General features: G+C 37.8%; 1 protein-coding gene across 1 annotated transcript in view; it reads right to left on the bottom strand.

Annotated features, from left to right (window-relative positions):
• Nucleotides 1-25,180, bottom strand: part of LOC139738724 (uncharacterized) — a 133,746-nt gene that overhangs the window by 98,279 nt on the left and 10,287 nt on the right. Inside the window, exons 3-5 of the mRNA XM_071649361.1 lie at nt 15,678-15,783; nt 14,545-14,638; nt 8,259-8,338 (exon numbers count right to left, since the gene is read on the bottom strand). Coding sequence (XP_071505462.1) covers nt 8,259-8,338; nt 14,545-14,638; nt 15,678-15,783 — 280 coding nt within the window. The remainder of the gene's footprint in view (nt 1-8,258; nt 8,339-14,544; nt 14,639-15,677; nt 15,784-25,180) is intronic.

Below are 25,180 nucleotides of genomic sequence, written 5' to 3'. Positions count from 1 at the left end.
AAACATACACTGTATTCCTACGCGTGTACACACAGGCTCTTTGGCAATGTGAAATGGCTCCACAGGGCTGAGAGAGATAGGCTGCGTTTATCATCTTTTCCATGTTTGTAACATGTTTCAATATCCACTATCAAAATGCATAAAATCATTTGCAAAGGCCTTTTGGATTGCATTTCTCGAATTGTTGCATTTATCATCTCAGAAACTCCAACCCCAAGCACCTTCTGATCTGGAGATTCTCCTGCCTGAAACCCCTAGCAAACGGGAGACTCCAACTTGATGTGCACGAAGTGCACATCACGAGCGCGAAGCCCCAAGTTCTTTGCGGCCAGGGTCCTCACGGCCCTTGAAGCTCAAGGGTTCTAGATGCTCTCTCATGCTATCTAAGGCTTATTTTTCAACATACGATGACACTAAGTACGAAATCATTTCTAGCGGGAGACACAGAGCCAGGGCGGGAGAAATTAAATCTCAAGCAGGAGAATGGAAGATTTTGCAAAAATGGGCTTTCGGCGGGAGATCTCCCATCGAAAGCGGGAGAGTTGGAGTCTCTGTCATCTCTATCATGAGTCAATTGGGAGGCCTTGTCACTGTGCAGCTATATTGCACAGTATGACCTGAGGAGCAGAGAAGTGTAGTTGGCAGTAGTTGGCATGGGCAGGCCGAGCTATAATTGCAAAACAAAATGACTTTGCATTTAAATCATCTCAACAGAAACACGTTTCTGGCTCAAACGTGTTCACACCTTTTTTTTTGGGATTCAGAAAGTTGTTTCGAGCCCCCAAATCAAAACAGCTTTGCTTTTTAAACTGCCCAAATCTCCTTGAAAGTTGTTTGGAAACCTGAATTCTATGCCAAAAGTGAGATGATGAATGCACCCTACGGGAAAAAGATAGAATGCTATTCCCACTTCAGTGTTGTTTCCTGTCGTAGAGTTCAAGCACAATGGAAACACTGCTGGACACTACATTATGCCATCCTGATAAAGTCAAAACTGTAAAGAGCAGGTGGAAAATTAAGTCTACCATTACCACCAGCAACCCTGTCGCACACAAAGCCACTAGCACTCTCAGATGCTAAAATCTGTAACAATAACAACTTTCTAGTTCTACACCAAATGACCAATTTCTTGGCCTCAATCTAAGCACGAAATATCCATCATTTAAAAAATAGTACTGCCAGCTTGCCAATCAACATTTTTACACTCCAAGTGTGGGAGCATTAACAACTTCAATGGCTTCTTTTATACTGCATTAGCACACAGGTCCAAAAAAAAAAAAAATCAAACTTGTTGAATAAAACTAAATGCACGAAAGTATTTGTTGCCCTTATCAAATGTTCATAGAGAGGTTTCAGACCGCGAAGGAGTTTCATATAAATGTCTTGAGAAACATTTCTCATTCTAATCACATTATGGTTGAAAACTCTGAGAACAAATCAGATTTTCATTTCACCCACATACATTTCTTAAATCACAGTCGGCCAATCACGGTTCAGGGGAATTTTCCAATCTAGTTGGGCTTGATTCTGATTGCACAAATACCAAGGTGCGTGTAGCCTGAACATCTGACCTCAAAACATGATGGAGGAGGCGGGGCTTAGCTTGACCTTGTATTTACTTCCTCCTGAGTGCATGCACATACAAATGTACTACTATGCACTCTTGCAGGAAGAAGATCAAAAGTGTCGGTGCTATTTTGATTGACAGGCCACAGAGTTTTGACAGGAAGGTCATTTGCAGTGAGCAGCTACTGTAAAACGAGGAATGTTTGCATGCATTTTAATTTTGCGAATTTTGTGAGAGCCAAGATTCACAAAATTAGAATGTACGCAGAAGTTCTTTTCTATCAAAACGATATGTGTTGAATGCCAGAGGCAATTCACGAAAATTTCATAATGCCATGAAAATATCTTGTTTTACAGTAGTATACAGAGATGCATTTTTGTTGGCTGATCATTCAATAACTCTCTACACATGGAAAAACGCATTGAAGAGACATACTTTAAAAAAAATAATCACATTCAAATTAATTTGATAGTACGAACCTCCTCATTCAGTGAATGGATTTATGTCTTGATCTTCAATATATCTATAAAATGTTTTACAACCACATGGCAGGATAAGTCATCTACACCAAATTATGTTCTAATTTGCCTGCACCTCCTGCAGTGCATGTTTCACAGCATCACTGAGGAGAGCTTACTAATATCCTACTTGATCGGTGATTTCCTGAATGTTGCGAGTTATCAAAACAGACCTTCAGTGTAATCAGCCATGGCTGCTCTACCCCTGTGATTTCCAGTCCATTCACAAAAAATACTGAACATCTCAGCCGCGGACTGAACAAATAGAGTTTGCACAATTCACCAGGAAAAGGAAATGGTTTTTGTTTCTTGCCTGGCCAGGGCCTTTTTTTTTTTTCACAACACAACTCCATATTGTCTGACAACTTTCTGCAGGTTTCGTGTAATTATTGCAGTTCATTACCACATTCATATGAACATCACAAGCGCTGTAAACAGGACACTCTGTATTTCCTCATCAAATTTATCATCCAAGCACTCTGTAGTCACTAAACTTGCAGCAAATATGTTCCGCTTTTTCAGAAGCATCTTATTCTTCCACAAAATTGTTGCCAGAGCAACTGGTAACACCGACACATACTTGAAACTTCCTTCGGGATAACATGGCTCGATAAGCCTCTCATCGTGGTTCAGTACTCGGGTTGGGTTTTGGGGTGAAATGCTAACTTTGGGGTGGTCTAAAAATGTGTACCACTTCCTCCCCCACATCCTGGCTGCATGATATGCACATGAAATGTTTCCTCAGCTGCCACTGGCAAGCTGGAATTCTCATCACTTTTGTCAACTTTGAGGGAAAAGAACACATCATGACATGTGGAGACCATCTCTCTGAGGGTGTCTGTCAATTTACAGAAAAAATGTGAAAATTAAACTTAAAGGGATGGTACAGTTTCGGTTGAAATGGATTTCAGGTTTCCAATGTTTTTGATGAAAAATGATTTTTTTTTAAAGATAATGAGAGACCTCTCATGAAATGTGAAAAAGCATGATTCTAAGAGGAATTCAAAGTTTATTCAATGAAAATTGGTTTAGAAATGGCAGAGACATCCAAGACAAAGCGATTCTAATAAAGGTGGGACCTAACTTTTATTAGGATTGCTTTGTTTTACTTTGTTTTTAAATATCTCAGCCATTTCGAAACGAATTTTCATCAAATGAACTTTGAATTCCTCTTTATGCTTTCTAACATTTCATATAAAGTGGTTTCTACACTTGTAAGTATCTTTCAAAAGGTCAAAAGCTGAATCCTCATCTCAAACGATACTATACAATCCCTTTAAAGTCTCTAAGACAACATGCGATGTTTAGGTCAAAGAGGACGAGGACTCTCTAGCTATCTCTTTCTGAGTTCAACCTCCTCACTTAGCAGACAGAGGGATGTACACCTGGGTAGGCTCATCAGGGCATACTGTCATACGAGGTGAGATTTTACTCATACCACCCTGACACATTGTGAATGGTGAGATGATGAACTCCTGTGGTAATACTAGTAGCATTGCGAGCACTCATAGCAGAGCCACTTACTTTGGCAAGCACTAACACACTGAAGGCTTCTGGATATTTCATCTGCACATTATGGAACTTTGTAACTTTAGACATACACTTCGTTATCACTAGGTCTATGCCAACTTTTTTTTTAAATAATCAGAAACATTAACCTAAAAGATGTTCCACCTTAAAAATTTAAATACAGTTGAACCTCTCTTATCCGGCCTCCCTTTATCCGGATCTCTCTATTATACGGACGCAATCTCGCCGTGATTTTTTTTAAAAATAATTACGGGAGGAAAGGGGGATTCCCAACTCCTTGAGAACTCCTACACAAACACACATGGATAACATATACTTGATACATTTCTTAATAATTATTTAGGTAAATCATCCCAAGAATTTATAAAAGAAAATGATTTCATTCTTGCAAACACGAACCTCTATTTTGGGGTCTGTTACTGAGTGTAACAATGAAAAGGTTGCAGTATACACATTACTACATGTGGTACTACAATGGGCTACATCAGTACATGTGTATGTATTATAAAGCATTGAGTCTCCCGTATCCGGCCAAATCCCTTATCCGGATGAGCCTCGGTCCCGATTTGTCCGGATACGAGAGGTTCAACTGTAAAAGTATTTATCATTCACCACTTTGGACATCTTAATATTACTGTACAAGTGGAAATTTTCATAATGAGTATTTTTTTCTATTTTGCACTCAGGCTGGTAATTTTTGGTTCTGTAGGCTTACAATAAAAAATCTAAAATAATATTACACACAACAAGCAAAAACTTTGTGCATTTTATTTTTGTGCTAATATGATGTCATGTAAAATGCATGCAAATTTCCAAATCACAAAAATATTCACTTTTCTGTACCCCACGAATAAATTCAGTATGTATTTATACGTCAAATCAAATGCAATATGGGTATCTTCAGGACATAGCCTATTCATTACTTTAGTGCTCACTGCAACTTTTATCTGTTGGAAACTTTTCTACAGTATTGTAGGCCTATCCACTGTCCTACTGTATGATTTACATATCATTACAGAAAAATACTTTAATGATCCTAATGAAATTTTGTAAAATTCATCTTGAGATTCTATATCAGTGATCTTTTTAGAATGACTACTTGGAAGTACAATACCCTACCATCAATCTAGATATCATGATCATAAACTAGCTGCCTTGACTACTATTACATATACCACGGCCCTCTTAATCAAATAAAGAGATAATAATTCATTCTGACAAAACATCACCCATAATTCAACATGCCTGCAATCAACTGCAACATCTTCGTGATGCAGGACCCTAAATGCACTTTCTAGACTGACTTAATGGCCAACAAAACTAGACAAGTGTCTGCACTTTGCGAAAAATTCAACTCTGAGCTGATTTCTCTCCCCCCCCCCCCCCCATAAGGCAATTAATTCAATTAGAATGGATACACAGACATTTTTCTTTCTGACACATGAAATGTGTCTTTGTAGCATGGATGGCATTACAAAGTGGCCATGATCTGTGACTCGTATCCCGTCTACCACAAAGGTGAATATCCACTTTCCATGATTGATAGAAATCATTGTGTGCCCGGAAGAACGATGCAAACACACACAAGGCGCATGTTAAACAGGCCTTACCAGTGTTCACATCATCCTTTCGGGCACATAACAAAATCATCTCTAGTTATCAACATCACTTGTGATGACAGATTATGCAATTGAAGTTCAGTTTTCTCCAAAGATAGCTTCCTTCTTGACTGTTCATATCAAGGATACCATATTATGTAACACATCCCCATGACAGATTATGTCGAAATCAATTTCATTTGTCACAGGACACCCAATCAACTTTTAAATTTTCCAAAAGAATGTCTGTTTTCGTCATAAACTGTTTTCAATGTACAGTACTTCAAGGACACAATGTTATGTAACACATACTATTCTAAGAATGATAGACACGTTCGCTCATTTTGGGTCTATGTTGTCACAACAAGACTTCACAAGACTTGAGAAAACTTCTTAATATCAGGAACTTGCTGGGATTTCGTAATGACGCAAACAAATTACTGTACAAGTGGATATTTTCGCGCGACTAATATTTCGCGCTCGGCGGGGTTAGAAGAGTTTCGCGTGTTTTTAATTCCGCGGAATCAAGACGTCAACTACTGGAATATATGGCAAGCAAAAACATTCGCGTGCTTTTATTTTCGCGCTAGTTTCTGGTTGCGCAAAATGCGCGAAAATTTCAACACTGCGAAAATTTCCACTTTTACAGTATTTCAGCTTCCACTAAAATAGCACCAAGCCATGATCATATCTTACCAATCTGATAGCAGATAAACATCATCTAATGATAAAGGGAAAGAAATCACTACGAATCAATCCAGTCAATTTCAACAAATTTTACAAGAAACATTTTACAGATGTACAATTGTATATGAAAAGGCCAAAGACGTAAGGGATAACAGTGAAAAAAAGACAAAAAAGCATGGATTACACAGCTACGATTACAACAAATTATGCAGGTAATATTACGGTTGAGAAACGACAAGAAATTACGACAGAATCCTTTGTAATTCCTGAAATACCAAACATGAGAATAAAACTATCTATCACAATATGCGCTTATGAAATGCAACATCATATTTGTTAATAGATAATACTTCTTCACAAAGTTGTAATCATTGATATACACAACACAAAAATGTCATACTTCATAGTGCTGCAAATAAGTGATAGATTCTAAATGTTACAACACAAATTATACACATAATGCATTTTAGGCAGATTAGGGGAGGCTGCACAGTTTACACTCCCTTTCTTTTTATCTCTGCCAAAACTGCATTTCATCTTGACTTTCGACTATAGGGGGCGGGTTATGCAGGGGTGTATCCAGGATTTTTTCTGGGGGGGTCGTAATCCCAAATTTTTGATCTTTACCTTTGTGAAGGAGCGGAGTGACCGAGCGGTGGGAGGGTGTGGGAGGGGTGTCCCCCTCCCACGGTAGGGAGTTTTTGAATTTTATATCTTAAAATGGGGCCATTTGGTGCATACAAAAGTGACTTTTTCGGCATGGAAGTGCGGTTTAGAAATAAGATATGGCATATTCAAACTAAGTTACGAAATTTACGAGGTTTTTGACAATTTGCTGGAACACCACCTGGTCACTTTTTTTTTCCTGTTGTATATAGGGTAAAAAGCCCTTGAAAAACAAAAATGTCTTTTACAAAAAGTGGACCTTTTGAAAATTTTTTTTTTGGGGGGGTCGTAAGACCCTCCCGACCCCCCCCCCCCCCCCCCCCCCTCTTGCATACACCCGTGGTATGGGGTATGGGGATGAGGATGGAGAAGGGGAATTGTGGAAAGCTATACCACTTCAGACATCAAATATTTGAGATCACGTATTAATCATACAAACAAGGCAGAGAACCCTGGAAAGCTGAGAGTATTGACCAGGACAACAATGTCTGCAGAGAACCTACTTGAAGACATGTCTGTTGCCATGACTACAGCAACCAGACTTTACCGTGGGGGATATAGCCTCTTCCCACAGGCCTGGCTCAACAAGAGGATATGTATAGGCCTGAGAGAGCCGTTGTATAGGATATGACAAAGTTATGTCTGTTTTTACCACATGAATTTGAAGTGACATACACAAGTGACACTTGCGGCACGCGTAATTCGTAACCGGTGTTCCCTTGCAGGCGAGACTAAGCGTCGACAACAGCTTGAGATCACTTCCATGCCGTGGCCAGAATCACTTGAGGCATTTTCCACAATCCACACAATCAAACTTTTTCCTGTTCACTCAAATATCTCATTGCTGACACCAACAGGAAGAGAACTTCCATTTGACATGTGCCTCCGTACTGTACGTCAGACATCAAAAGTATGGCAAGTTTACAACTTCCCCCCCCCCCCCCCCCTAGAATTATCATTTTCCTTCTTACTAGTTCACTCATTACAAGTTCAGCACTGTGTCACAAGAATAACTTTCATTTGTTCATGGGAGCTAACTGATATAAATGTGCCTCCTTATATTATACCATGATTACACAAAGCAAGACAGAAATAAGCTATAGACTGCAAACCCAGTCACATGATCTCATGTTATGTGTCAAGGAACTATCAATTGATTATTTGGTGATTTCATACTATCTGAATATTCATGACTTCACAATTATTTGTCAAAAGCTTCAATCTTCACTGATATACAGCTGTACTGCGTCCTCAACCCCAATCCTCATGTTCAAAGCGAGTGTCTCCTATTACAGGCAATCCCCTCTGTAGCAGTAGAAACGCCCTCATAGCTCATGTGCCAAGGTCACATGAGGTTTGAGTCCAAAATGGACAATCATTGCATAAAACTTCAAAACTGATTGATATTGAAATGACACAGCCTGGTGCTATTCTAAATTGCTTGTGCAATGCCCTGAATAAACCACATGAAATTAATATCACCACAAAAAAAAAAACATTCTGGTAATTAAAGAAACTCCTTGATGCAAATGGAATAGGATGACTTAATCTGAAATACGACACCTTGTGATAGCAAAGTCGACAGTGACTAGAGAATTTCCGTCATTCAGCCGAGTCAGCACGTTGGTTACTAACACCTTTAAAGGGGTACATCAGCCGCCAGCAGCAGCAAGTACTGAAAAGTGAACTTACCAGTGTCTGAGGACTACTGTGGGCTAGTATAAGGAAACCCAGGCGGGCGGGAATCAGGTTGATGTAGGGATCGCTCAGCACTGCAATGGAAAACAAGAATACCGTACATTGAAGTTAGGATTCAGTGCTAAGAGAGCATTCTCTTGAATCTTGTCGGGTATTATCAACTAATTTGTCAGCATGAGATTTCTTGAAGGTAAATTCACCTATCAAGGGCAATGGGGGATACTGAACAAAACTTGAATCCCTTCCAACTCCAAACAATGGCTCAAGACCATTAACTTGTTCTAATACTCGTAATAGTCATATCTGTTTTATGTAAAAATCATGGAAGAACAATGAAAGATGAGGTAATCCTGGAAAGCCACGCAAGGTAAACATGGACCACAGGTGATAAAACATTCAAGTTACATGAGATGCAATGGCAATATCTATACATATTTCAATTCAGAATCAATATTGCACTCCCACTATCAAAAACAACAACAAACTTTATATCAGTATCAAATTGCACAGTCTCATATAATGCAAATTTCTGTTTACCCCGAACAGTCTGAGCCCTGCAAAGTGAGAGGGGAGGGGAAAAAAAAACCAGTTCCTGTTACAAAGGAAGAAAGCATTTCCTTCTCTGAAAGCCCAGACATTAAGAAATAAGACTACCACGCATATCTGATTGATCAATGATCGGCCCTCCACCAAGCCTGAGAAAGCCCGAATTCAAATGCTTCACCGCTCAAAGAGGTCACGCGACGGGTGTCTGTGCAATGCAAACACATTACAGACACCCTTGCCTGTCCCGTATGCAGACGGGTGTTTATCTCCGACTGGTGGCAGGGGTAGCCACTTCTTTGCCCCCTCATTCACACCTCATCAGTCACCTATTCTGTTCGTTCAAGTGTCCACTGTCGTGGAATGACCTCACTTTGGCCCTAGAAAGAACAGTGTCTGATGAGCCATGAGCATACGTCGATCCTGAATGGTGGGACTGACAGGTCTTTCTTTTAAGTCAATGCATTGCTATATCTCTTCAACCGTATTTTTCTTTTGTGATATAACAGCATTCCAATAGTTGACAACTCTTGCTTTACCATCTTGTTTAACTATGCATAATCTACCTACATCCATTTACAATTGCATCATCATGTATCAACCAAGTATCAATACATTAAAGTGTCAAAATAAGACCCCCAATTATATACCTTTCGCACTGTCAGCTTTTCTTTCCTTTGCCAGTATTTATCACGCCATTTTTACCTAAAGATCACTTCTGAATACTTAGCATGGACTGAAATATAAAGTTCAATGCCAACAGAACACCTTTTCACCCTTTTTCCGTGCTACCATAAAACAGCCTTTACTGAATGCTTAAATATTCCCCTGTTATGGAGCAATTACATGGTGTAACAATCAACAAATCCCACACACGGGACTATGCTGATGAGTAAATCGTGTCCTTGCTGAGGTGTGACACTTCGAAATACCAGCTATCCAGGGTGCCATATCCAGCTTCACTGTATTTTGTGTCCACGATTGCTTTGAAATTGTATAATATTGGCCTTTTCATAATAATTCTACATGTGAACATACTAAATACCATGACTGTACCTCAGCAACCAACAGTGCAATGTGTGTATTTGAAGCATTGCCTGGCATAGGGCCTACATTCCACACTAGAACTTCCTTCCTCATTTCAGTTTTGTTCTTTTGTTTTCAGGTGTAAATCCGACACGTTGCGTGCTAGTCTTCCTGCCCTAGATCTCGCCCATCGGGAAGCTGGCTGATCATTTTTTTGGGGCTTGGTGCTTTTATATTCTCATTCTGTCTCTTTCGCACATCGTACAGTCAGTGAAATGTGTAGTGATGGGGGCCTGGATTTCTGTGGCCTGATTGTGGGCAGACTAAAAAGAAAAGAGAGGGATTTTCAGCCACTGGAGGCACATACAGAGGTGGCTATGAATGTTCTGTCCGGCTGACTTCGCGGGTTTTATTCTGATGATTGGCTGCAAATGACAAGGAATGCAGGCTCAATACTCAGAGACCTTCTAAACAGAAAGGGGAGTGTGTGAGTGATTTAGTATGCTAAGGCATACCATTACTCTGGATCAAATTAGGATTAAATTAGGAATTAGATCATTGTCAAGTACCTGAGCAAGATTTAAAGGTGAATTTGAATCTTTTTGTTAAAACCCAGACTTTTCCTTCACTATTTGTATATTTGGCATATATATAAGCCTACCTATATATCAAATACACTTGCAAATTGTCTGATGACAATCATGTTTTTTCAAGTTTGACAAAAAACAAGGCAAGTGCCAAAATGTTTCTCGCCCATTTGCGTAAAAGAAATTAATGTTTTTCTAACTCCGTAAGTTCATTGACCCTGCCTATGGCCTTTGACATTGTGGTGACCTTCAACTCCCTAAGGGACGTTTACCATCCAAGTTTGGTCACAAACGGACATATGGATCAAAAGTTATGATCCATAATTGAAATGAGCCATAAAAACTTATCTTTGTATTTAATTACCACTCTTCCCTCCAAGTCTGATTGAAATTGAAGTCCTCAGTAGAGAGTTATTCAAGTTTTTGTAGCATGGGCTCGACAATAAACCGCATTGATCTGTCATTAACATTGTAAAAAACCTTGTGTGAAACAGAAGAGCCTATAAACCAAACAAGTATACTTGAAAGAGTGTCTTCATAAACGGACCTCTGCTTCTCTGTAAATTCATTTGATAATCAGTAATACTGTTAATGATAAAATTGCTAACTTATGTTTAAGATTTTTGTTTCAGTCCATGAGTCAGTGTTTTGGCTTGGAATGTTGCACATTTTGCATCATTTGCAAATATTTTTTTTTTCTCCTTGAGTGCTCTATTCATATAAAAATTTGCTTTCCTGATAATTTTCCTGAACTATCATTGGGCTTAATACAACACAGCTGGATCTACTTTAATTCTAATGCCTTTCTTCAGAAAAGGCTAATGAATAAGCATACTGGACGGTGTATTTGAGGCTTTTAAGATTTCAATACCATGTCCACACCTGTGCTGTTCAAGCTGCAGGCATTCAAGACGCCTATAAAATCAATCATTATTGTCATGCCTGTCCAATAAAAAACAAAAAATGTGAGAACTGAATAACCACAAATAAACAAGAGTGTATTACCAATTCCCAACATGCACTAATACTGAAGAAAGCACAAAAGGCAAGAACCTGCACTATAAATCCATCTGTCCTCCCAGATGAGAACTAAATGTCAAAAAGTCTGCATTATAAAAAATTTGAAAAAAAAAAGCACAAACCTAGGTAGCCTTGACCGATGCTCAAAAAGTGCTCACTTCAAGCCAAATATACACTCTACGAATTGATACCATGATCAACATTAACAACTGCTTAACACAGCGAAATAATCACTATGGGATGAATAATACAACAAAAACACATTATGCATAGTACCTGTATTAATGTGGACAGAAAAGCCATGCACATACATACTTTTAACATGATTAGATGGAAAGTTCTGCATACCAGATTGGGCACATCCTACTCACCATAAGATAAATATTTTGTAAGGTGGAAAGTTTTGCAAATTTGCTCACAAATGAACTGCCTTTCAATAGATGATAACAAAATTAAAAGAAAATTAGGAGACAACAAATCACCACCCCCCCCAAAAAAAAAAACAACAACAACAACAACTATTTTTGAGACGTGTGAATTTTCTTCAATTTGTCTTCCTCTACAAATGACATTCTTTTCTTTATGTAGGCCTAAAAAGTAAGAGTTTTTATCAAATGTAATTGGCCAAGCATTTAAGAAGGCAACTTCATGACAGTTCCCAATTTTAGCACAGCTGAGAATGCCCTGTTTATTTTAAATCTGTTTACAACTACAGTAAGTCATGCCACAGCCTACAATACATACATGCATTGTACAACATGTGTGACATGGTTGTGTCTTGTATTTTTAAAAATATTACACAAACTATTAAAATTCAAAAGTTGAACTTCGCTACTGGCCCCTGCCTGTTTATCAGAGTTTTTCTAAAATCCTGACAGACCACTGAGATTAAAATCAACAATGCCTAAATTTTCATGAAATTTGTCTTAGATCAGTGGCTTTATTGACCAGAAAGTGCAATCGAATCATTCTTGTTTACCGGTATGCTTTATAATTCTCTCTCCACAATTTTGGGAATGAAACATACATTGTACATTAACTAGCTCTGTAATATTGCCTACTACAGCAATATATCAAGTTTCATGACTCCACATTCATACCTTCGCGAGGTATTGAAAAACAGCAAAAGTTTAAAGACTTGACTCCCAACCTGCTAAAGTTTTTCTGGGTCACTCTTGCATCAATCTTAAGTCTAATACATAAAATGGGCAAAGATTGATATATTTTTTATAATTTTCTTTTTGTTATTGCATTTACTGAAGGGAACTAATATTTCCATGTCAAATAATGGACAAACAGATATAAAAAAATCCAGTCTAATGATTGGTATATTTCACACAACAGACAGAAAAGTAATGTAAAACATGTCAGCATTTTAAAACAAAAATAAAACACTGCTCTTTCAGCAGTCAAATGTACATGAAAGATTTTTTTTTCCTTTTGTGAGACTAAGACCGCATCAGATTTGCCAAAAGTTATCAAGTTGTTCTGAAGTGGTATGCAGCCACTTCCATTTCAGATTTCAATACAAATATGGGGCTTTCCCTTTCACACTTTATGAGAGAGTACTGGTAGATCACACTTCAAGTGTTGGGGCTGGCTAAGAGGGGCATTGTAGCTCCTTTACATCCTGCCGACAAGGTCATGTTCTATACTTCACTAGTCTTTCGCTGCGTTTGTCTAACTTGAGAGAGAGAATCACATTTCGAAACGCATTTGGAATGGTGTTTGCAAATGTGGTTTGAAACGCTATTCTGGGGGTGCCGCGTTTATCTAACCATCGTACAATCGTGATTCGAGTGTTGTCACCGCGCAGCTACTTTGCACCGTTTGACCCAAGAAGTAAAGGTCAACTGCGTACCAGCAAACATGCCTCATCAGTCACAAACAAATAATAGGTAGAGAGCACAACCAGAAACAGCCGGGCTTTGACGTTGAGATATAAATGCGTTTCAAAATGCCCTTTGAAAGGCGCTTCAAAAGGCTGTGTCTAAACGCGATTGAAAACGCAGTTCCATTTATCTAACCCCTGAAAATGCCTCAAACGTGTTTGGATTCGTGATTCTGCCTCAGAAAATTTTTAGATAAATGCAGCCATTGGCAACTTGCATTGTGAGTTTCCAACTTCACTCTCCGGGGTGATATTAGCCACATTCACACCGACAAAATAGCGGGATAACAAGAGCAATTCAAATACTGAGATTTTCTACAACAATTCGGATGACAAACATATTCTGCTAATTACTGATTGAACTTTCCGACCAAACTGCACATGCCCGAAATCAACCAAAGTGGATACCTCTGCCGTTGTGTTCGTGCCCTGATCAATCATGCGTGATTCCAATGTCAGAATGAAACAAAACTTGAGATTTTTTGCTCCAGTAGTCATATACTGGTGGTTGAGCGAATTATCGCAATAATTCTGAATAAAGGGCAAGATTTCTTGGGATTTAAATCGCGATGCTGATCGCGCTATTTAATGGGATTTTTATGGGACTTTTTTTAATGGGGGATTCGGGGGGTTGCCAATGTAGGTCCTAAATATTAACATGCATTCCCATTTTTGTTTGAATGACTCTCCCACTCCCACATGCAAGCAAGCACAAAGTTTACACTACTGATAGCTACTTTCAGTAATGTCCTGGAAATGTTAGACACTACATACCTGCAAAACTTTAAAAGAACTTCTTCTGTTATGTTTCGTTTAATTTTTCCAGCTAAGAAGACAACCTCATAGCTCACATTCAGCTGCACTCGCTGGTTTTCAATGGGGTCCACTTGGATGTGAGGTGGGACCACTTCGCTGGGTTATGCATCCTGTTCCTTGCGATGAATGAATGAAGCAGGATTTGTTTTTTACGTGTATGAGTTGTGACTCTCACACACAGGACCTCCATTTCATGTCTAATCCAAGGGACAGAGTGTTTTTTTTTTTTTAAGAACAAGCACACTTCCACTGGTCTTTCTGCCTGAGTACAAAGAGAAGCAAAACAATTCTTTTTGTTCTTTCTATAGAAAACATCTCAAATGGGCTAAATTTGGATCTTGGAGTACATCTAGCCTCTCCTGTGAGAGATTAACGGGACCACCGTGGTGTTTCTTACTTTTTTCATGCTCTGTGTTGTCCGTGCGTGGTCCTGGCCTGGGCATTGCTTTGAAACTGAAGTGGATCTCACCTGGCTTTGGAGGTTTACCACCCTGGAGAAGAAGAAAACAGGCAAGAATGATGGCCATGAAGATCTTAAACGACACCACACTACACCATACTACAGACCTGCAGGACAAAATAGGTTGACTACAGCACATCCAAAGACAAAAATCTTGTGAATAGGAAGCAATGCCATCATACTTTTGTCAGTGCACAAACAAATAACAGGGCCACATCACTCATAAACTGGCCTGCGAGTTCTATCTCTCTTTTCCTCTTCACCAAGAATTAAGAATTCATTCTTTATTCAGTATGATTATACAACCAAATAGTTTTGATGTTCATTATATGAGTCAATAATTTGTTGCTATTTAATGCAGAATCTGCAATTATGATTACATTTGTTTGGATTTTGCTCACTGCATGAAAATAAACTCCTTCCCTGGATGGGACTTTGGAATGTGAATTCTGCTGAGTTTTTGCACAACTTTATCTGAACTATCACAAAATGAAAAGGATATATGAAACTAAAGACAACAGTGCTAACTCACAGCACCTAATCAAACCCTGGCTTGATTTATAATGCCTAGAATATGCATAGTATATCTAAAATATGCAATGTTTGAGAAAACTTCATGTCTCCTACTCATCTACATATGTAGATGTCATCAGCTAGGAGGAAAAAAAAAAGAGACGAGAGAATTGTTGAACACAACTCTCAGCAAGATCTGTACTGCTTTGTACAACACTGCAGTTACAAGTACATGTACGAAAAACTACCAGGAGATTGTGTTCCAAGCGCCATATCGTCAAAAATCTGCTTTTGTCACATGAAAAACCTGTAACATAGTTGTTTACATTTAGTAGAAAACAAAGCAGATGCATGCCAATGCTATACAGAAAGGAAAACCATCAAAACACCATAGAGAACAAATTTGTAAGAAACAGAAAGTTAAGGTCACAGCATAAAAGTGACTCTGTCAGCATAGAAAGTGGCATACAATATATCTAATAAATCTCAGAATTATTGTAAACATTTGGTGGTCCATGGAATTCCAAAGGGTTGGAAGACAGCAAAACTGATCTCACCACTGAACTCTCCACAAAAGCAGGGGGTACGCATCCACCGCTGGTGTTGTAGTGGTAGGCACAGTAAGCCTCAACCAGTTCTTGCCTGCATTCTCTGAATGGAACCCTGCAGATCAAAGACAAGATTAAAATAAATTTTATGAATCAAATCCAAATTACAGGTATCTCTTTGGCTATACTACTCTTGAAAACATTGTACTTAGGAATTTTTTGAGATCTTTCTGGGACCCTCATGTATGCTTTGACAATGTACAGGTCCTTTATAAATGGATGTTACCTACTGTGTAGCATCTTTCAGAACAGAAACAACTGAATATGAAGCATGAAATGATATTCATGGTATTCATAGTGGATTTACAATGCTTGAGACTACAAAGACATGCCCTAAAATAAAGTAAATGAAAAATAGTGAACAGTTGAGCTTTTTTTAACAATTAACCACAACTGATTGGGGATGTCACTGTAAATTTTGCCAATAAAGGCAATTGCCGAGACATGTTTTGCTCTCAGTTTCACAGGTTGCATAGACTGCAACAGAAGGACTCCTATTACTTGTCACTATTCAATCACAGCCAATATGACAGTTCTTGTGAAAAAGAAAAAAAAATCACTGCCATGTTATCAAGTTTGAAATTATGACAATAATAATGTACCAGGAGAATTTATGAGAGCTTAGGTGAATGGCAACTTTTGACTACATTCTATGCCTATACATAAATTCAATACACTGCAACATAAGGAACAATGCAAGTGCACTACTAACCACAAAAGCCAAAAGTTTTGATTGCGAGTTTAAGCCATACATTTTTTTTTTTCATAAAGGATTTCCGTAAGTGTAGACAGCAGATAACAAATCCACTTGCTTCAACATTTGGGTGATTGCCAATGTAAATGAACCTTATGGTACTCTAAAACAAAAGCCCACATAAAAGCCATTCTTATTGCACTCACAATAATGTGTTTTTTCGGGTTGCAATGTGGATCGCGATGCAAATTTTAAAATTTTTACAGTGAGAATATGAATAACACATATTATTTCTTGTTTGCACAATTTAGGTAGTTATCTAAATCGCACAAATTGGTTTGATTTTTGCAAAAAGATGTGAAGGTGTGAAGTGACAACAGTAAATTTTAAAAAAAAAAAAGATTTTATATCCTACAATGCACTGCACTTGTTGCTCCTTGCTATTTTTACCATGCTGTGGTGTGCCATGGTACACTGAATTGGCCTTAAGCTGTAGAATAGTAAACACACCATTCATAACATGCACCGGTCAGCTCGTGGCAAATAATCATGACCAAATTTTTTTAGGTGATCCGAGTATCCTCTCGGATCACCTTCTGTATCTGTACTGATTCTTTCTTTTTTTTCTTTATTTCTCCCCAAAAGTTGTGTAGAGGTTAGCTCAGAAAGTGCATTGTCAATGAATGTCAAACTTATACCATTTATGTATCGTGTCAAAAAGACGACAATCGAACAAAAATCAAAGTGATCAGTCGACCGTGACGTCACTATGACGTCATTATATCAAAACACATTCTCAATCATATCTCATTAATGGAATGGAATTTTTCAATGAAATTTACGTCACATGTATTTCAAGTCAAGCTCATTCTAGTGATTTTCTCAAAATTCATCTCTACTTTAAAACGTGCGCGTACGCGCGCGTTGAAATATTTGTATGCTCAAATCGAGCTCAAAATTTTTTTGCACACGTTTCAGACCAATTGGAGCATTTTTTGAAAAATTGAAAAAATTGGACGGACGCGTACGCGCGCGCGCATATACGCACGCACAGCTCATATGCCATTTAAATTTCCAGTTTTTTCACTTTGATCGGATGTCTGTAATGTCAAGAAATATTTATACCAAGTTTCAAGTCAATCCGACTCAATATGACGTCATACGGGCCCGTAAAAGTTGAAATTCCGCGCGCGCGTCAATGGCGATATACAGTGCAACTATGCCAAAAAACCGCCAAGTTTAAATCCGATTTTACTCGTCAGGATGGACGGTGACCCCCATTTTCTTTACATATTTTGAAAGCTGATGAGTTGTACATGTCATTTCATGGGGTGGCAATGCTGACAAAATGATTAAAAGATATCAAATTTCTTAATAAAGTAAAAAAAGTAAATTTTCAAAATGACGTCATCAAATTTCAAGTTTATTCGAGCGTATCTCACTAGTCCTTTGTCAATTTTCACCCAGATTTCAGTATGTTGTAGCTTATTTAATGTTCTATCAAACAAAAAATAACAAAATTTTGATTAGATAACAGTATCACCTCGTATAAATGGATTGAAAGTAATCTTGTCAAATTTGACCAGTTTACGTGTTATCTCTATGGGAGTGCAGTTTTTCTGGAAATGAAAATTGACATGATTATCTTTATCGAGCACTAGCTCACTTACCCTTCGGTAAATTTCTCCCAGATTTTACTATGTTGTAGCTGAGACTTTACGCTACCGTAAGTGTGCCCTTCGTTTTTTCATACGATGTCGGGATCATGTCAAAAATTTTGGTTGAAATTCAAGCTTATCTTCGATGTATTAAGATATTTCTTTCTTTCTTGAACTTTCTTTGCAATAACTCAAGAAAAACGGCCGCTATCACTTTCATATTTTGCACATGTTTAGTTCATGTCACGTAAATTATTTCATAAAATAACAACTACTTGATCAGACGCCATCTTGGGTATGTAAATTAGGGTCAAAGGTCATAAGTGTTTCATCCTGTATCTTAGTGAATACATGTCCTACTCTTCCCATATTTTGCACACGAAAAGACCATGTTACAAGGATCATTTCACAAAATAATTACTTTTTACTCAGATGCCATCTTGTCTGTGCAAATTGAGGTCAAAGGTCATATGTACTTCTTTTTGTATCTCCGTTATGACGTGTTATCTCTATGGGAGGGAATTTTTTTTAAATGTGAAAATTGACATGATTGTCTTTATCGAGCACTAGCTCACTTACCCTTCGGTGAATTTCTCCCAGATTTTAATATGTTGTAGCTGAGACTTTGCGCTATCGTTCAATTGCCCTTCGTTTTTTCATACGAAGTCGGGATCACGATAAAAGACTTGGTTGAAATCAAAGCTTATCTTCTATGTATTGAGATATTTCTTTCTTTCTGCAACTTTCTTTGCAATAACTCAAGAAAAACACGCCCTATCACCCCCATATTTTGCACATGTTTAGTTCATGCCACGTACATTATTGCATAAAATAACAACTACTAGATCGGACAACATCTTGGGTATGTAAATTAGGGTCAAAGGTCATTAATGTTTCATCTTCTATCTTGGTGAATACCTGTCCTATCTTTCCCACATTTTGCACACGTATAGACGATGTCGCGAGAATCATTTCACAAAATAACTACTATTTCATCAGATGCAATCTTGGGAGTGCAAAGGTGGGTCAAAGGTCATATGTTCTTGTTGCTGTCTCTTCGTTATAATGTGTACAAAATTTGGTACCAAACATGGCAGATATGACTCCCTTTGCTAAATGACAATGCAAACATAACACGGCCAATGTCTCTAAACACAGATGAAACTTGTATGGTCATGCCTATTGCGATCAGGACTCGAATCATTGATAAAAAAAAATCGGATCACCTTAATTTGTCAGTGATGACAAATTACAATCTCTAGTTTTTTTTTTTTTTTTTACAATTAGAACACTGAATTAAAAAGATGCGACCCTGATCGCACACCTAATTTCGAAAGTTTTGCAACGAGAACGGCACGACTGTCTGCGTACTGTGATATCCTTTCACAATTTAATACTTCAACTCTGAATAATTTTCTTTGAGTCTGAATAAAAGTAATACATTATTAACACATCGTTCTATGCCATTCAAAAGCCAATATGAATCATGGTAGTGCACTGAGTCCACGTAAAAAAAAAAAATAGTTGAATATCCTTCAAGGATCGATATAAACTTTTGTTAAAGCAGAGAATAATGATCCATGGCATGGAAGTCTTCAGTGTGTTTAAAAAATAATGAAACTCCATGTTCCACGTGATTCCTACGATGGATACAAAGACGTCAGTCGAATGAACAACAGCAGAGATACCATCACGCTTGGACATAAACTCATAAATTCAGGGAATTTTGAAGCTTTCCACACTTGAAGAAACAGTGGTACAAATAACTTGAAACCATTTAGATCAAATTAGTCAATGATGCCATTGTTAAAATCATTTTGGGTCAACAGTTCAGCAACTACTCCTACCCCGTCCCCTTCACTCTTCTTTGCCACTGCCCCCAACCCAAGTTGACACACCCAATTGGACATGCCACGCTTCTTTAACATTAAAGAGCACCTCCTCTCTTCCACAGGTACGTGGTCTGAGCCCTCCTCAATATAGAGTACGACTTTGGGTTTTAAACTCACTGCTTCCCAGATTCCGATATCCCCATAGATCTTAATGAAGACCCATCAGGTTTGCATAGACAACAGGTTAAGTGATACTGCCAGGCATGGCTTGTAATTAACAGTGCAATATCTTTGGACAAGGATTGTGAGTGGAGGATGAAATGGGACAAAGTACACACCCAAGTATACCTCAAGTGTTCAATCGAAAACCCCATTTGCATTTTGATGTTGCTTTGCATATAGGGATACGCTTTGTATTTAAATGCTTCATCAAAGTGACAGACACCCCACTCTTTGAGTGAGTCTTGCTGTCACAATGTTTTTACTACAAACACTGCTTCAATTTGCATCAATCAACAAAATCACACTTGACTGGCTTCATGGCTTCATTTGGATTCATGCATCCTTGCATTGGTCATTCATGAACAACAAATGCCAAACCACATCAATCCAAGAATGGATACATTGTTTTGATTCAATCTTGAGAGATTTGTTGTTCCTATTCTACCCGTATTCCAGGTAATGAATTTTCTCGCCGCAACTTTCCCTTTAAGTTTATGGCCTCTGTGAAACTCAATTAGAGCTGCAGCATAGAAACTCTGCCAGAAGCTTTAAAAGGTCACATTTCTTCACTCCCTAAAAATAGAAGCTAACCACCAAATATCCCTCCCTGTCAGCACCCAAGTTTGCTGATACTTGGTGTTCATAATCTAATGAGTACAATACCAGGTAGGAACTGAGACTGAATAGGATAAAATGTCCCAAACAAACTAAGAAACTTGTAGGTAAGTTGACAGAAAGGAAAAGTAGGCCACAAGAGTATCAAAATGTCAGCAACCATAAAAATAATAGTAATACCCTTCTCTTTGAAAATATAGAAGAAAAAAAACAAACAAACAAAAGGAAGCCAAAGTTTGGGGAAGTACATTACTGCGAGATATCATTCACATGATGTTCACATACAATAGTGACTCATATGTCATTATTCTTATGTGGAGTGTGAAATTGCACAATTTCTTTTTTTTTTTTAATCAAATAAAGTGTTGAGATATTGTAGGCCTACTTGTCTGATTTTATGTAATTCTGCATGCAAAACAGGCAGTAGTCTCCACCTTGGGATCAAGTCACTTGAGTGACTTGATGTGTGATTACAGAGTGTGGAGCAATGCACACATCTAATTACATGAACCTGTACTTCAAGTTACACTAGGTTTTGGTTTGTTTTGTTTGTTTTTCAACTTAGAGCTTTCTTGTCCATAACTTGTCCATACAACCCATGGTTTGACATCAAATGTATAGTACCATGTCTAACTTAGGCTGGATATAGATCTGCTATCAGTGATAATGGTGATAATGATTAAAAGGATGTAACTAAACAAACACTCGGACACACTTTGGATGCAGCAAATTGAAAGTATCATGTCTTGATGAAAATGTCAATCTCCTGGGGAATGCTAAATTCAACACTTTCAATTTCGGCAGTTAGTTCTCAAAATATACTACATTGTACTAGTACACTGTACCTCAAAAAGTATCATCTATGAGAACATGTCATACCTCAAACACAATATTCATCAAAAGTTTATCGCTACTTTACAAATTTCCCACACTCATCAAACTAAATATTTTACTGGGTTACAAATCTTAGACAGAAACATCAAAAAGTTTTAAACTGGAAGTCGAATGAATTAACATACAATTGATTAATGTAGAACCTTTGCACAGAACTAGTAATTAGTCAGTGAGGGTCAATTTCATTCAGATAACAGAAGATCTACTAGTATGTCATTCACAGACCTGCATCCTTATCTGGTACAGTTGTAGATTGTCCATGACATGTCACAAATTTGGCAATTCTCCCCCAAAGTCACTTACTCCCCATGGGTGTGCAGGGAAACATGGCATCAAGAAAACGTACACGGCCCATCCTGTTTCAATCACTGTCTATTAGACGGAAGAAAGAACAGCATAAGGCAGGCTCGAGAAGCCAGCAGTAGACTAAATACAACATAACCGTGAGTCATATATCACAATGCAAATTGTAATGTATCAAAATAATGGCGAGTTGCTCACAGTCACACCAGTCCCCCCACAGCACTCATCTTGACAATACCTGTACATGAAATTGTACATAATATCGATTTTATAGGCAAATATTTACCCCTAACCAAAGGGGGATAATAATGATTGAATGCACATGATCATGTTCAGGCTGCATATGTGATCCCCTGCGAATATATGAGGGGAGCCCTTCCTTTGACATGCTGAGGTAGGTGGCTTCATTTTTGTTGTGAGACAGCTACAATCTGTAGGATTTGGACAGGACATGACTAGACCTTTAATTGACAATTAATCCAAAAGTGCCATTTTCACCACAAATTTGAGGCCTTGTCACCCCAGCAATGACATTGGATATACCTAAAGGAGCGATGCATTTTTTTTTTCACAAATACTATCATACAAAAGCCACCAATCTGTAAAGCATCTTCATATGTACATTGTATGTAGGCCTACTGTACATGTTTGTATTTAACAAAAGAAAAAATCTGTTTGAAAGTTACAACCATTCGAACTTTGAGCAATCAATATTGGCACCTTCAAGGAGATTTAATATACAGGTCTTGAGGTATTGCTTGGAAAATTCATCTTGTGTGTAGATACTTCCTTCAAACTTTCTTGGAAGACATACGAGAGTTCTCATGATTCTGTTTCAGCCAAATCAAGAATCAATTCATTACTCCTTCTAATACTCAAGATCCTCTGATGAATGGCTTTTGAATCTGTCATAATCCTTTTGATAAACTTGCAGCGTATAAATTGTAGTTTTACATACGACTTAAAAGTAATCTTCAATGAAGGTGCACTCACATGTCTAAATTGTATATCATGATAGCATCATCACTGTTACAAAGTTACATTTACCTGAAGTAAAGAAGGCATGATAATAATTTTAAAAAAATGAAATACAGTCAATGCGATGAAATGAAGGAGAGAGATGGGGTAAATGAAAGAATGCTTGCAGACATTAACACCTAGGACAGCCTGTTTGAGCCAAAGCGTGAGGCAAACTTCCCCAATTCTACATCACATGCTTGCCTAATTGTTGCTTTTCTTGTATTAAATTTTGGAACTTGCAAATACACGCACACAAGAGCAAAAGACCCAAGTTTTTGAATTGCTTTATTGAAGTGAATACCTCTTTGTGACACCTACTATTGTAAACCAAAAAGACTGCCTATTAATATACATTTTGTACGCAACATCGATTAGGCCTATGCAATTACTGATCCCATAGAAACAAGAGAATCATTTTGGAATTTTTTTCTGATCAAATGTTGTTTGTTTCATCTGTTATGGTGGCACAATCTTTGATGGTTTTTCTCAAAATGACTATTACTGTGAAAGTGAAAATTTCTGCACATTTGGCACGACATGAAACTTCCACAAAAGTAAAAACACAAGAAATTTTTGCTTGATACTATTTATACTTGGTATTTTGGTTCTGTGAACTTAAAAACAGCCAAAATGTATCTATTTAGGTTGAGTGCAAAAAATATCTCACACAAAAAATTCCACTTTTACAGTACCATGGCTTTGTCCTTTGTTGTTTCACAAAGATGTAGCTTGCTGTTAGATAACTAAGGAACTGTAAAGAAAGGGCTGGATATTACCTTTCCAATAACTTTAATCAGAGTGCCCCCTCTGGTGACAGCCAAACCCAAAATTGGTAACAGTACGCCAATTCACGCTCATGTAGCTGAATTCATAGACATTTGCCCTGAGGACTTAATGTTGAGCTTTTCCATTCATCTGTTCTTATACTGAGCATACTTCAATCAATTCCAAACTCATTTGAATGCATTAGTTGCGACTGCGTCTTGCATCAATTCTTGGGGAGCTTTGCTGTCATCAGGGAACAACCTTGGCCATATTGGATGGTACACAAAGACATTGACGTTTGTAAACCAGTCAATTCGGGGGAATCACAGAAAGAGTTAGGACATTGTCTTCATATGTACCATTAAAGGACAAGTTCACCTTCATAAACAAGGATTGAGAAAATGCAACAATATTAGTAGAACACATCAATGAAAGTTTGAGGAAAATTGGACAATCGATGCAAAAGTTATGAATTTTTTAAATTTTTGTGTTGGAACCGCTGGATGAGGAGACTACTACGGCTTGTGAGTCATATGCGTACAACAGTATAAAGAAAATGTAAAAGAAAATTCAACATATTTTCACTTTTTTCGCATAATAAAACATCACTTGACTTGCCTCTTTCTAAAGGCAGGGGAAATAATATTGCCCATAACATTTGTCGGTAACGAGTTAGGGGAATGTGTACTTTTTTCAAAAGACGAAATTTTGTGAAATTCTCTTTATATTTTCCTTATATTGTTGTACGCATGTGACATCTACGTTATTCATACACTGCAGTAGTCTTCTCATCCAGCGGGTACTGCACAAAAACTTCAAAAATTCATAACTTTTGAACAGATTGTCTGATTTTCCTCAAACTTTCGATGATGTGTTCTACTAATATTGCTACATTCTCTCAATCCTTATGTTTATGAAGGTGAACTTGTCCTTTAAACTTAAATGTTGGGAGAGATATCCCTGCTTTGTCCACAATATGACACCGGTCTAAGAATAGTGATGGTCAAAAATATTGTGCCAAAATTTAGCCTTGGTCACAAGAATTTAAACCAAAGTAAAAATATTCATATTACTAAAGTTTCACAACCAGTTTGTGCATGTGAACTTGCAAAATAACCCGAGATGCGATTGTACGAAACACAAAGGTCATAAGATATTAATCTTCCTATATGGAGCAAGACCGTGTAAAGATCAATCAAACAAACAAACAAACACACAAATAAATAAAAAAGCACCTAGATACAGGAAGCGTCATTCACATTACAATTAGTTATTAAACACAAAGACACAAACACACACGTCAAATTACCATATATGCATGTATAGATTTGCAAAGCAGTCCATGCAAATATGGATATTGTGGATATTTTTCCACCACTCATTTTTCGTGCTCCGCTGGGTAAGATGAGTGTGAGTTTTAATACCGTGGAATCCAGACATGAACTACTG

Source organism: Diadema antillarum, unplaced genomic scaffold (assembly GCF_040938485.1).
Source record: "Diadema antillarum isolate AM-2024a unplaced genomic scaffold, OU_Dant_1.0 seq00000766_RagTag, whole genome shotgun sequence".
Lineage (NCBI taxonomy): Eukaryota > Metazoa > Echinodermata > Echinoidea > Diadematoida > Diadematidae > Diadema > Diadema antillarum.
Note: the sequence above shows the minus strand (reverse complement) of the source record. Positions and strands in the feature narration are given on the sequence as shown.